This window comes from Papilio machaon, chromosome 28, assembly GCF_912999745.1.
Source record: "Papilio machaon chromosome 28, ilPapMach1.1, whole genome shotgun sequence".
Classification (NCBI taxonomy): Eukaryota; Metazoa; Arthropoda; class Insecta; order Lepidoptera; family Papilionidae; genus Papilio; species Papilio machaon.
Genome location: NC_060013.1, coordinates 3,540,387 through 3,553,734, shown reverse-complemented (window position 1 = coordinate 3,553,734; position 13,348 = coordinate 3,540,387). Strand labels below are relative to the sequence as shown.

The 13,348-nt window shown below is 36.8% G+C and overlaps 1 protein-coding gene across 1 annotated transcript in view; it reads right to left on the bottom strand.

Moving 5' to 3' along the window:
• Positions 1-13,348, bottom strand: part of LOC106709412 (glutamate receptor ionotropic, kainate 2) — a 29,947-nt gene that overhangs the window by 1,122 nt on the left and 15,477 nt on the right. The window contains exons 4-18 of the mRNA XM_014501215.2: positions 8,559-8,690; positions 7,217-7,348; positions 6,924-7,090; positions 6,656-6,709; positions 5,586-5,747; positions 4,723-4,866; positions 3,997-4,209; positions 3,627-3,830; positions 3,333-3,437; positions 2,907-3,043; positions 2,466-2,589; positions 1,874-2,071; positions 935-1,135; positions 397-580; positions 8-135 (exon numbers count right to left, since the gene is read on the bottom strand). Coding sequence (XP_014356701.2) covers positions 8-135; positions 397-580; positions 935-1,135; positions 1,874-2,071; positions 2,466-2,589; positions 2,907-3,043; positions 3,333-3,437; positions 3,627-3,830; positions 3,997-4,209; positions 4,723-4,866; positions 5,586-5,747; positions 6,656-6,709; positions 6,924-7,090; positions 7,217-7,348; positions 8,559-8,690 — 2,285 coding nt within the window. The remainder of the gene's footprint in view (positions 1-7; positions 136-396; positions 581-934; positions 1,136-1,873; positions 2,072-2,465; positions 2,590-2,906; positions 3,044-3,332; positions 3,438-3,626; positions 3,831-3,996; positions 4,210-4,722; positions 4,867-5,585; positions 5,748-6,655; positions 6,710-6,923; positions 7,091-7,216; positions 7,349-8,558; positions 8,691-13,348) is intronic.

The following is a 13,348-nucleotide window of genomic DNA, read 5'->3' as shown; positions in this document are numbered from 1 at the left end:
AACTCACCTGCCCCATCTCACTACACAACGACTGACGGCCATGTGATGCATTCTTCTTTGTATTCCAGCAGAACTCCAGTATAGCGACCACAATGGCCAGCGCTAGTCCGCACAGCAACGTGACGAAGACACCGCCTTGAGTTCATCAATTTTATTTGAATATTAACACGGATAATAAAGAGAGCTAAAGTCCGACAAGCAGGGCCGTATTAATGCAAGTGACGCCGGCCCTGGAAGGCGCCAAACAGGGACGCACTAATTTTAAAGGCGCCACATTTTTTTCGTACCTTGTTCACTCATATGATTAAAACGGTCTTCTGAAAAAGGATCTTGTAGCACTTTTTTGGTACTAATAGAGGCCTCAACTGTTAAGTCCCACAAATTATGTCAACTTACCAATATTCTGAACTCCCAGTGGATTCGCCTTGCTATCCTTGCCGTCTCTATTGCAAACATCTCCGGTGTTCTTCCACCATTTGTCGTACAGAATTTGTATAACTCCCTTTTCCTGTAGATCCAGGATCGCGAGAGATATTCTGTCACGCCAGGGACTGCCTTTCCATGTCGCTATCCCGTAACCCTTGGGGAAAGAAGGTTGCCTTTATTTCATAGTAGAAGATAGCAAACGAATAAAGCAGATGCTGACCTGCAGCATGATACTGAGGTGGGGACTATTTACCCTTCGTTACCCTTTTATTCTACCCCTCTCAACTGCCAAGACCACTTCTCAAGAAGGGAAAGAAGACTAGAATTTATCACGCAAAGGATATATTGCATTTTAGGCGTATCTTCCTTGCGCGTTAGTGCACCGGTTGCACTTTTTTAGTTTATTATTTACAAACATACTAAAATTACGGATCTTTTCTCTTTATACTAGTGTAGATGTAAATGTGTACTTTCTGTAAAATTTACTTTATGCTTCTGCAATCCTTACCTTAGAATCTAGTAATCCACCAATCTGCGTAAGATTACAATCCCTCTGCACCCTATGGTCTAGCATTGTAGACTCCATAAGGAAAGCGTAGTTCCCAGCGAGGACCCTCCTCACGCCCTCCTCGTATGAAGAGACCAGTGATGGCGGTGATGCAGTCGACATATGCTGCCACATCTTCTGATAAATATCTATATTGGAGTCCTGAGAATATAAAATATTATTTTAAGCAGGCGGTAGCCAGCACTTCGTCTGCGCAGAATTAAAAAAAGTCTCTAATATCCCCGCGTGCATCAGCTACCTTCCCGTCAAAGCCCCGTCAAAATAGGTCCAGCCGTTTTTAAGGTTATCCGAAATAAACACGGCCTTGCAGACAGACTGACCGACAAAAATTTAAAAAATTGGCCTATTGTTAGCAACAACGAAAGTACATCATGTGTACGAAACCTGATTTTTTCTAACCACACAGACTCATGTCTCTACAGTAGGGCAATGATAAATTTCTAACCAGATGTGCTGTTTGTATGCAGATGCATGCAGATGTTTTTCATTTACCATAAAAGTATAGTATTTAACATATAAAATCCGAAAATCGTTAAATAAATTGGCACTGATCAATAAACCTATATACTACAAGTCAGATTCAAAACCGTAATGCCTGGTTTACATTATTCCAGTACAGTGGAACAGTAGCGCTGTAATACAACTAGCATAATCTCATCCGTCCAAACACAAGCCAGCGGTTATGTCCTATTATACTAGCATTATGTAAACCATGAATAAAGATGTGTTCCCAAGTTTAGGACAGTGTCAGCGTGCTTGACTGAGTCCTAAACACTGACGTAAAATAAAGTTAAGCCAAGGAAATTTTTATAAGACGATTACATTGTAGTGAGAAGTTGTTTCTTCCTACATTTAGTTAAACTATGAAGGTCTTCTTACCCTAAAGAACGTCATAGTAGACCCTCCATTGAGCGTGCCGTACTGAACATGGTTCTGCGCGGCGAGGTCTGCCGCGCTCTGTATCGGGAGTACCGTCCTCTCCACCGTCAGGAAGGCAGCTAAGTTAGCCGTGTACGATGACAGGATGATCAGCGTGAAGAACCACCAGATACCGCCTACTATACGTGTTGATGTGGCCTGTTATAATTATAATACTAATATATCCGGAAACTGATTTTTTTATAACAAGTTTGCAATCAAGAGATCGGCTACCTCAAATCACTAAAACAGCAAAGTGATCGCTCCCCATCAATAAGATGTAAAATTAAGACTGTAAGACAGGAGATCTCCACCCTTAAAGAACAGAGGAGAGGATGCACAGAAAAAGGTCCATTCCTCCACATCCTCATCATTCCAAGGTTTTCTTCTTTATTAAAGAATATTGGAAAAGGGAAGAGAATTAAAATTTTCCTACAGCACACATAGTAATGAGAGACAAAACTGCTATAGTTGTCAGCAGTCGGGTGTCTTCTGTGTGGTCAAGTTGCATCGCTCGATAGAGACATTACAGCCACTTCGGACTACCACTCACCATAGGATTAAGACCGGAGCCTTGTCTCAAGAAAGTACCAGTGATGAACCAGAAGGAGTTGCACACGCTGAACTGATTGGTTAATAATTTGGTTTCATGACCACAGACGTGAGTACTCGAAGACCTGAAATTTCCATCAAATCGGATAAAGGACAACACATGGAACCAAAGTTAGTAACACGAGTTATCCTTGGTTTCCGAGACCAAAATTCCTGTATAAATAACATCATTATCGATCTTATTAAATTTGATTTTTTTTTTCATTTTATATAGGGAATTAGGTCTCAGAAACCGACGACAACTTCATCACTTCGAACTTTCCTACTGTCTTTTTTCTTATACGCTTCTTCAGTACTTAGTTCTTTAGTCAAGATATTTTTCTGGCCAAATTGATTGTATCCCTGTTCGAAGAAATACCAGGAAATAAATTAGGAGACTTACCATTCGTAAGGCGAGAACCTGGCCATAACGAAGAGTGTAAAGGAGACAAGTATGTACGCAGCCAGAACGTACAGCCAGATCTCAATTGCCAGCGGATTGAGGAAGCTGAAGAGACGCGTCGGCTGAGATGTTGGTACCTGGAAATATCAGCGTAAAGTTGATAGAAGATTTGGTGGATAGAAGATCATCATCAGCTCACTATACGTTCCCACTCTCGGGGCTCGGAGTCTACCTTAAGTTAGATGTTAATTATCAGCAGCTTGTATTGTGATGTTTTCCTTCATCTTAAGAACGTCGGATAAATGTTCATATGTAAATCAAAAATCTAAAAATGCACTGGTACAAGGCGGGATTCGAACCCAGGACCTGCAGATTACAAATCAAGTGCTTTACTCCTAAATAAACCCAAGTAAAATTATACTTTACCTTGAATAGGATCCCGATTCCAAGATTCATGAAAGGCTTTGTAAAATCTATGACCGCTTCCCGCGCGTAGTTTATGGTCATAGAGGCGACTGCGATGTCAGCTTTCTGTAACAGTTATAGAATCGGTATGTCAAGACAGAAGAAAAGCTTCAAGGAAGAGATATACTAGTGTTTAAACTGATGACTGTGTGTTTAGGATGCTAGATACTAGTCCTCATCCTCTTTCCTTTAAGAAAAGTCTGGGGGTGTTTTGTGATGATTGGTCTCTAGAGTCTCCATAATTTTAATATTTACCCTGTCCATTAACTCTCTGACTATTCCATTCCACTGTCCAGTATCAGGATCCCATGCTCCGTACATATTATCAGGGACCAAGCGTACAGTATAATGGAAACCGGCTCTTGCAGCCACTCGCGCTAGAAGATCTATACAGAAACCTTCGAACCTCGCATTGCCTTGAAGATTCCAACCTTCCTTCACCATCACATATGGTTTCTCCTGAAAGAGAAGGTGAAAGACCAATAAGCATCCTTAAGTTTTCTATAACTATTCAAGAAATGACTGTTCACTGCCGTTCTCTGCTGTTCACTGCCTCAAAGTATCTGGTGTCAAAATACCAAATTGAGTGAATTAGTAGAATTTAACCTTTAGTACAATAACATACCTCGACAGTAACCACAGTGAGGGTGACATTTGGCGGTGGGTCTCTTCGATACGCCGCCGGGTCTGACAGCTGCAGACCTTCGTCCGGATCCCAGCTGCCGGCGAGCACCGCGCCTCCCCCCTCGCCCCCCGCCAGCCGCATCAGCTGCAGTTTGAACTTAGTCCGGATCCCGTGAGAGAACTCGATAGGTCCCGTCAGACCGTGCGCTTGGATCTAGAAGACAGATATGAATGGAAATTATGGAATAAGTTATCTATTATCATCTTTCAGTATTGTGCAGTGAAAGAATTTAATGTTACTAAGACAAGTTTTCGAATCTTCAATCTAATTTATATGTCCTGGACAACATGACAAAGAACTATAAAGCTATTATATAATCAAACAAGGTTCTGAACTGGCGAAAGAGGTATATATAAAACCTACTTAGGCATAAAAAATTACATGACAGCTACGGTACAAAGACGATTTTGTGACGTATTTTAACGTTCACTGAAGGGCCCTAGTGAGTTGTCATAATTTAGTTTAACTTAAGCTCATCGGTTCATATTATAACAAAAAATTTAAAAAAAAAGAATACATTTTTGTCGTATAAAAACTTTGAAAGATGACAACTGACCCTTGGCGCTAGTGCCACCTACTTAGACCTTTCAGTTTTTCTCATGATTGCATTGTGGAATTAGTCACTTCTCAGTGTAATGGGTAGGAAATAAACTTTCTCGTCTGTACCTTGTTAATGTTATCCCTCAACGTCTTCCCGTGTATCCAGGCCATGCCGCTCTCACAGGACATGTTGGCTGTATGCACTTCTTTAGTGGAAGCCAACCCTAACGCGAGGATCTGGACTGCATCGTACAGGAGAGCTGGTTCAGTCTGCAGTGACAGTGCTCATCGTTAGGATAGTGGGAGTTGTTTTTTTGTTCCAAAATTGAGTACAAGTTCATAATGTTAATCAGTATATTATTTATTGTTTTTCAAGAGAAGTAAATTGTGCAAAAAGAACCTTTATAAAACATCAGGAACAAGCAAGGGAGGTAGAAAAGTTTACAGCTGTACCAAACGGATGAAATACCCAAAAAAAGTTTCCAGAACAAGCACAACCCAATCTTACTTCATACTAATATTATAAATGCGACTGTTTGGATTGATGGATGGATGTTTGTTAGTATACTTATCTTCAGAACATCTAACAGTAAGAAACAAAATAGCTAGGGCTGTGCCAAACGGATGAACTATTCAAATAAAAAATATAGGACCAAGCACACATAAGTATCTCTTTCAACTACGGAAAAAATGTTAGGGTTATACCAAACGAGTTTTCAAAATTAAAAATAAAACACCTAAAACTCATTAAATTATTCATACTTTCTTGAGACGTTATCATTAACTTATATAAAAACGGAACAAAACTTGAACAGCAACACCACGATTTGGTATCAACCTCGTCGGCGACGCCCCCCTCCCGTGAGGCGCGCCAGTCCCACTCACCCTGATGAAGGAAACCCCACGGGCTCAAAACTAGTCGGTGCCGACACCGAACAAATATACGTGAGTGTTTTAGCTGTTTTTTATTAGTTAATGCTCAAACTCACCTTTATATGTCCCCCAGTAAGTATATTAGCACCAATAGGATGAAACTTCTGCATGACCTGTAACGCCTCTTTCACTTTATCGGAGTCTCGATCAACCAGCCGCCATCCGCTCATATTGACACGGTTGTAGTAGAAGTCTTCCAGATCGAATAGTTCCATATCCTGGATAGAAATATTTAAAATTGTGAGTAATTGAATGATAGAAAGAAAAACATTTATTACCATACGTAAAACACAAGGATAAATCTATACATATAAAAGAAAGTCGTATTAGTTACACTATTTATAACTCAAGAACGGCTGAATCGATTTGACTGAAAATTGATGGGCAGCTAGCTTAGAACCAGGAAACGGATATAGGATAATTTTTACCCCGTTTTCTATTTTTTATTCCGCGCGGACGGAGTCGCGGGTAAAAGCTAGTTTGATATAAAAATGTATTAAAAGGAAGCTAGGTTAGCGAAGCAGGGACGGACTAAACCCTGTGCTGGTTATTACCTGGCACCTTTACAAAAAAGATAGAATTAAATTATGTTGTTAGAAGTGATTCATAATCGAGCGACGGTGGTTCAGAGGTTAAGCATTTGACTTGCAATCTGCAAATCCTGGGTTCGAAATCCGCCATTTACCAATGTGTTTTTCTATTAATATATGTACATTTATCCGACATTCTTACGTTGAAGGAATACATCGTGATGCTCCACATATCTAAGAAGAAATTCAAAGATATGTGTGAAGTCAACCCGCAGTGGGTTATTGTGGTTGACTATGGCATAGACACCTAGTAAATTTAGGGTAAGCTCCGAGCTCCTCAGTGGGAACGTATAGAGTGATTCATAATATCAAGATGGCCCAAGCCTAGTTAGAGTACTAATTCAGTATCATCCAACTATTACATCATATCTCCCTGTTCTTATGTGATCACACTCTATGTGTGTGTTCAACCAGTTTTCGTCCACCATATCGATCTATCTTCCGTAATTTTTTCACATTTCACACAATCCATGTCTTCGAAGTATAGAAATCGGTTATTTAGTAAATATTTATAAATTTAATTTAATTTAACTTACAAATGATGTAAAAATGTAGTGATAATTTTCGTTATTCATCTGCAACTGAAGGATCTGTGAACAAAATTAATCAAAATTAGTTTATAAAAATTTCAACTAGATGGCGTTATTTAATATTCTCAATTTTTTCAATTCTATTTCTGTATAGTTTCTCATTAATAGTTAACACATTTATTTATTTTTTCATTAAATATATTTAAATATATTTTTTATTAAATAACTGCATTTAATATTACAAAAAATTATATTGAAAAATCAACCAACTCACAGCCCTAGAGAACTGTCTCAAATGCTTCGGGTCGGTGTCTACGATAATGTGCGATATCCGTTGCGCCTTCAGTTGCTGCAGCCCGCGCCGATAGTCCTTAGAGTCCGCGCAACGGACAGTATACATGTCGCGACCATCACTCGCCATATTCAATATATTTATTTCTCCTGGAATTTAAAATACAGGTGCGGATTTAGAATTATAATTTTAGAGATGGCCAAAAAACATTTTTTTAAATATGACGTTTGTATATTATATTCTAGATTTAGGTCTAATTAAGATGATAATCTCACCATATCCATAGTCCTCGTATATGATTCCCATCCTAGTCCAGTTTAAATAGGCCGTCAGTTCCGCAAATGCTTTATCCATAAGATCCCGTGATGGATACAAATTAATTGTGAAAAAATCCGATCTATTAACTGCTGAAATTTAAAAAAATACATTTAAACAATTGAAAATTAAACAATGTACAAAGTATAGTTTCACTTTTAAATTATTCTAACTTTCGTGAGACATTTTCATAAGCTAATACCAGTCCCACTCACCCTGATGAAGGACCACCGGTGGTCTTGAAACTAGTCGGTGCCGACAACGTAAAAACATACGTAAGTATTTTAGCCGTTTATATATTATTTTTACTATTAAATCAGTTATTTTTACAAAGAAACACAATTTTTATGGAAAGTCGGCACAACATGTACTCTTCCACAGATCTCTATCAGCCGTCACATCTAAATTCAGTCCCTTCTTTCGAATAATCTCTCAAACAATACATCCACACTATTATTAGTCTTACTCTACATTCAATCTTATTACGTTCTATAATATTTTTTTTTAAATATTTCTCGAACATACTTTTTTATATTTAGGTTTTTGTATACTACATCAACCTTTATAATTTAAATATGTATCCTTCAAAAAAGGTTTTATATTAAAATGAAAGTTTAGTGCTCGTCAATCATCGGTTACAAAATATATTTAATATTAAAAATACAATATATTGTAAAGATCTAATAGAGACCCAGAATATAGACCTTCGAAGATAACATATTCATGAATATAGGTGGATTTTCGTATCGTATTAGTACGCATTTACATACGGACGCCTAATATTTTACTGCACTGCAAAGATAAGTCTAGTACCTATAAAAGTAATACGTAGGAAGTAACTGTCGACTGATATGTGTCTGTGTCAGAGGCCTAATTTTAGTACTCTAAGGAAAGGATGGGAAAGGGAAGTGGATTTCACGAAGAAGGAACATATGAATCGGATATATTAGGGAAAGATTTAAATCAAGCACTGCATCTGCAATTGAGGATGTCTTTGGGCAGCGCTCACTTCACTATATACCTAGGCGAATTCAGGTGACCGCTTATTCGTTTGCCACATTAAAATATGAAAAAAGTCATTTGGGAACCGCTACGCATCAACTCTATAACAGTCTTTACTAGGAAGCAATGGCTTAAGTGATAGTTGAGATGATCAAAGACTCATATGACGAATGGGAGTGTAATCTTCTTGAGGTGCCTCTCCGACTAACGAAGGTTGGCGATCAGTTGCCCATATTTTGTTTTGTAGAGTGTAATAAGGACATGAAATACTTATGTACTAATACTTATGTATTTACTTACATTCAGGCATATTATGTGCTACTGTCAAATGAGGTGCGTGTAAAGACCTACACATAGCGCCTAAAGTTGCGCCCAGCAGTGGTCCCGCACTGTTTAATAACGCAACAGCACCTGCGCGGATCTGCGTACACGCTGTAAATAAATAGTAAGATTAGTTCAAAGTAACTGCACTTAATGTACACAGATTAATTTGTCACTAAGTAAGAGTCCGAAATAGATTACTATCTTAAGTTTCAATTAAAAACCTAAACAAAGTAAACAAGGGCACATCAAATTTTAAACATGGCGGCCATTTCGATATTCAACTTATTCAGTTATTTCATGAAAATTGTGTAATAAAGTGAAGTGATATTGTACAATAAGTGTAGCTAAGTGTAACTTATATAAGAACATTTTTTTTAACAATAATATTTTTAAATTCAGCTAGTTTTGGAGTCACATTTACATGATTTCATGTAGTTGTTGTTGTAGTTGTTGTAGTTGTTGTAGCATGTGAGTTGTTTGGATTCGGTGTACTAAATCCAAATTAAGGAAAAACATTTAACGACTCTTATTCCAGTTGTTAATAATAAATGGTCGTTAAGTATGGGCTATAATAATCTACACTAAGCTACTATTATGGCAACCTAATAAGTAGCAAGAAGTTGAAACTGAACGACGGTAAATTAATTAATATTTTCATTAATTAAGCTTTGATTAAAATTGCCTTGTTCAGTGACAGTTTTATCGCTTTGTTAAAGTTAAAATTAATTATTAGAACTAACACCATTTTGACACAAATTAATGTTGTAATTAAACTTTGTTAATTTTAACTTTTATAAGAGACTAGAACTGTCGCCCGAAACTCCGTCCGCGCGGGATTAAATAAAACATAATAAGTAGCCTATGTGTTCTTCCAGACTATGTCCTACATCTGTGCCAAATTTTATCAAGATCCATTGAGCCGTTCTGGAGATAACTTCTAACAAACATCCATCTAAACATTCGCATTTATAATATTAGTAAAGTATTAATAAATCACATTAATAAGAAAGACGTTATTGTGGCAACAAGTGAATCCATTTGGAAGACTCAATCGACTGTTATTCGTATCTCTGTTCTCTCTTTGTTGTTATTCAAAGACAATAATAGGGCCCAATAGAGCACAATATTTATTTTTCTACACACTTCCCTAATGAAAACTCACTTTTCAAGTGTCTTTTTGGATTTCACTGAAAGAATTATATAAGTAAATTTTGCAGTGTCCGCGTCTTTTTATCTTTAAACAAGTGTTGAGTAAACTCAAGCCTGTTGAAAGGCGTTGAAATGGAAACGCAGAAAAAGATTCTTAACATCCACACTTCAAAAGAACTGAGAAAAAAAAAGAAAAATCTTTTAAACAAATTCAGGCATTCAATGAATGTTCCATAAGTTTTTATTATGTGATTCTTTCTTATGGTTTTATTGACAAATTGATGTTTTAAATAAGTTTTATCATCAGCATACATCCCCACTGAGGTGCTCGGAGCCTAACCTAAATTAGGGGTGACTAGGCCATACTAAATCACGCTGGCCCAATGCGGATTGGTCGACTTCACACATATCTCGTTGAATTTCTTGGCGGATATGGCCACGTTGCATCACGATGTTTTCCTTCACCGTAAGAACGTCTGATAAATGTACATATGTAAATCGAAAAACAGATTGGTACATGATACGAACCCAGGACCTGCAGATTACAAGTCAAGTGTTTAACCCCGAATCCACCAACGCTCATTAAACACTAATTAACTGTTAACTGATGTATGAATATTTAAATTCAACGTTTAAATTAAGAAGATTAAAATCTTTATACGTGGCGGATAATACTGTTTCATTTTTTCAATAATTTAAAAAAAATATAATCTAAATCATGAAAAGAAAGAAAAATTCCGTTTGTCTATATTGAAAATATTTCTGCATTGAATTGAAACCCAGGATTATTTCTAATAAAACCAAATATGTAACTACAACCTCAAAATATTCAACGTTTATTTAAAGGTTTATAAAACGGTGTTCCACCTGCAGCGATTGGTTGAATTTGTATATTTGGAACGTATCCAAACTGTTACGTTTCGAAATCTGTCTCAAATAAATTGGTTACCTTTGCATTTTAGAATGTTTTAAAACTCCAAAGAATCGAAACGAGAATAAATCGTATATACTTTTCTAATGTTAAGATCCGAAATCCAATATGTTACCGGCATGAAAAAAACTCCATCCGCGCGAATTAAAAATAAAACTTTATAAGTAGCCTATGTGTTCTTCCTGACTATGTTCTACATCTGTGCCAAATTTCATTAGTAAGATTAAGATTATTTCATCATCATCATCATCATCATCAACAGCCTTTATCTGCCCACTGCTGGGCATAGGCCTTTCCCAATGCCTTCCACAGTACGCGGTCCTCCGCCTTTCGCATCCAACAACTTCCCGCCGTGCGGATTATGTCGTCGGTCCACCTGGAAGGAGGACGCCCCACACTCCTAGTCCCCTGCCGTGGCAACATTATTTGTTAATTATGTTTGTCATTTGTCAATATTGAATAAATTAATAGGCTACAGGAGATCAGAATGAATTTGATTAACCAACGCACGTAAGCGCGAAAAGCAAATCAATCGGGTAACAAGTTCTTTTGAAATTACAATCTTGCTAATATTATAAACTAGCTTTTACCCGCGACTCCGTCCGCGCGGAATAAAAAAATGCACACAAGATAAAAAAAGTTCCTATGTCCGTCTCCTAGTTCTAAGCTACCTCCCCATCAATTTCTAGTTAAGTCAGTTTGACCGATCTTGAGTTATAAATAGTGTAACTAACACGACTTTCTTTAGTATATATAGAAGATGTGAATGTTTAGATGGATGCATGTTTTTTGAAGGTATCTCCGGAAGGACTCAACAGATGTTGATAAAATTTGGTATAGATGTAGTCTATAGAACATTGTCTGGAATACATAAGCTATTTAATATGTTTTTTTATTATTCCGCACAGACGGAGTCGCGGGCGACAGCTAGTTTCTAATAATTCCTGATGGGTGATTCCTTATCGACATTATAATATTAAGTATGTGATATACGTCAAAATCCACAAACAATTAACCTATATAATATTGTGGCAACGAAAACATACTTTGTATTTGAACGAGTTGATTCAAAAGTTGTCTCTTGACCTAAAAATATTCCAATGACCAATTTTAAACTTAAACATTGAAGTTTTTTATACTAGTCCGGCCCTGGACAAGAGCAAAAAAGAATAATAACTCCTGTACCACACAGCCTAGTCTAGCCAGTAAATCAAACAAACAAAATGTTCGCAGAAATACTGTGTGATTTCGTGTATGCCTAACCACTAAAATTGTTTAGTGAAACAAATGAAATCTAAGCCAAATTCTTATTAAAATGGGTTAAATTCTAATGATCATTATTGAAGAATGTGTTCCACATGTTTTTTTAATCAATAAATAATTCTAATGTGGTAAAATTTCGACTAAAAGGCGATAAATAATAAGTCAAAACTGTACCTATTACGCTACGGCGAAAAATACTTATAAAAACTTGTCGGTTACTCTTCATTAGTATAGATAGTCAATTGACCTAATAACTTAAGATTTAAAACGACCACAACGACCTAAGTTCGTGCTAAACTCAGCCTACAATCAAGACGCTATCTCGATGACTTGTTTTTGTCAAAGGTCACGGAATCTCTTTAAAAGCTTAAAGTGTTATTAAGCGAAAAATAGCATCTTTAAACACAACACAATGCACAAACACGGAGAGGTAGGCAGAGAACACGAACTTTGATTTGGCGAGTTCCTTGCACATCTCTCTCGCCTCTAAAGTTTTCAAATCATACTAATATTATAAATGCGAATGTTTAGATAGATCGTTGGATGGATGTTTGTTTAACTCTAATATATTTTATTTTATTTTATTAATATAATAGTGGTAGATCCTACAACAACAATATTTGTTGGGTGCACGAATTGGCCGGGTCGACCGGTGCAATACCACGACCAGAAGACAGTCTAATGAGTGTGGTACCGGAGGTCTAATAGTCTTCTTTCCCTTCCCACCTCTTTTCTTATGAGGGAAGGATGGGAAGGGGAGGTGGATTTGATGAAGGAGGAGATGCATAGGAAGGTTAAATATACTCTTTTTGTGCGTCTCCACCTTCGTCGATTGAGGGTAGACAACGCATCTGCAATTGCGAATATCTATGGGCAGCGGTCGCTTCGCCATTTCGGCGAATTCATGTGGCCGCTTGCTCGTTTGCCACTTTGTAATATAAAAAAAAACTCATAATATAACTTTACCTTCACAATTAAGTTCTATACTACTGACATTTTAACGTCGAAAAAAATATAATCATGACCTATAAAGAAATTACAAAGTAAAACAAGTCTAAACATTTTAAACTTTATAAAAGTACTCAATCCGCATACTAACAACCGTGACGCCTAGTCTCGACTATAAAGAAAGGGGAAAGAGAAATTGCTCGTGAAATTTAACAGGCGCTCTTTGATGCGGAAAATAAATCGTTATTACTTTAAAATCACACTAACTCGACGAAAGTTGAAATATTTTCTACAACATAATCATTTTATACACCTATTTTTTTTCAATAAATTCCAATTAAAGACCTTCCTTTATCGCGTAAAATTAACGGTCAAACGTAAATTACTTTTAGAAACAAGCTGTCAAACACCAGCTTAAAGCAATTTTTTTACTTGAAATATTAAATAGATTTTAAACGTGCAAATAACAACTTAA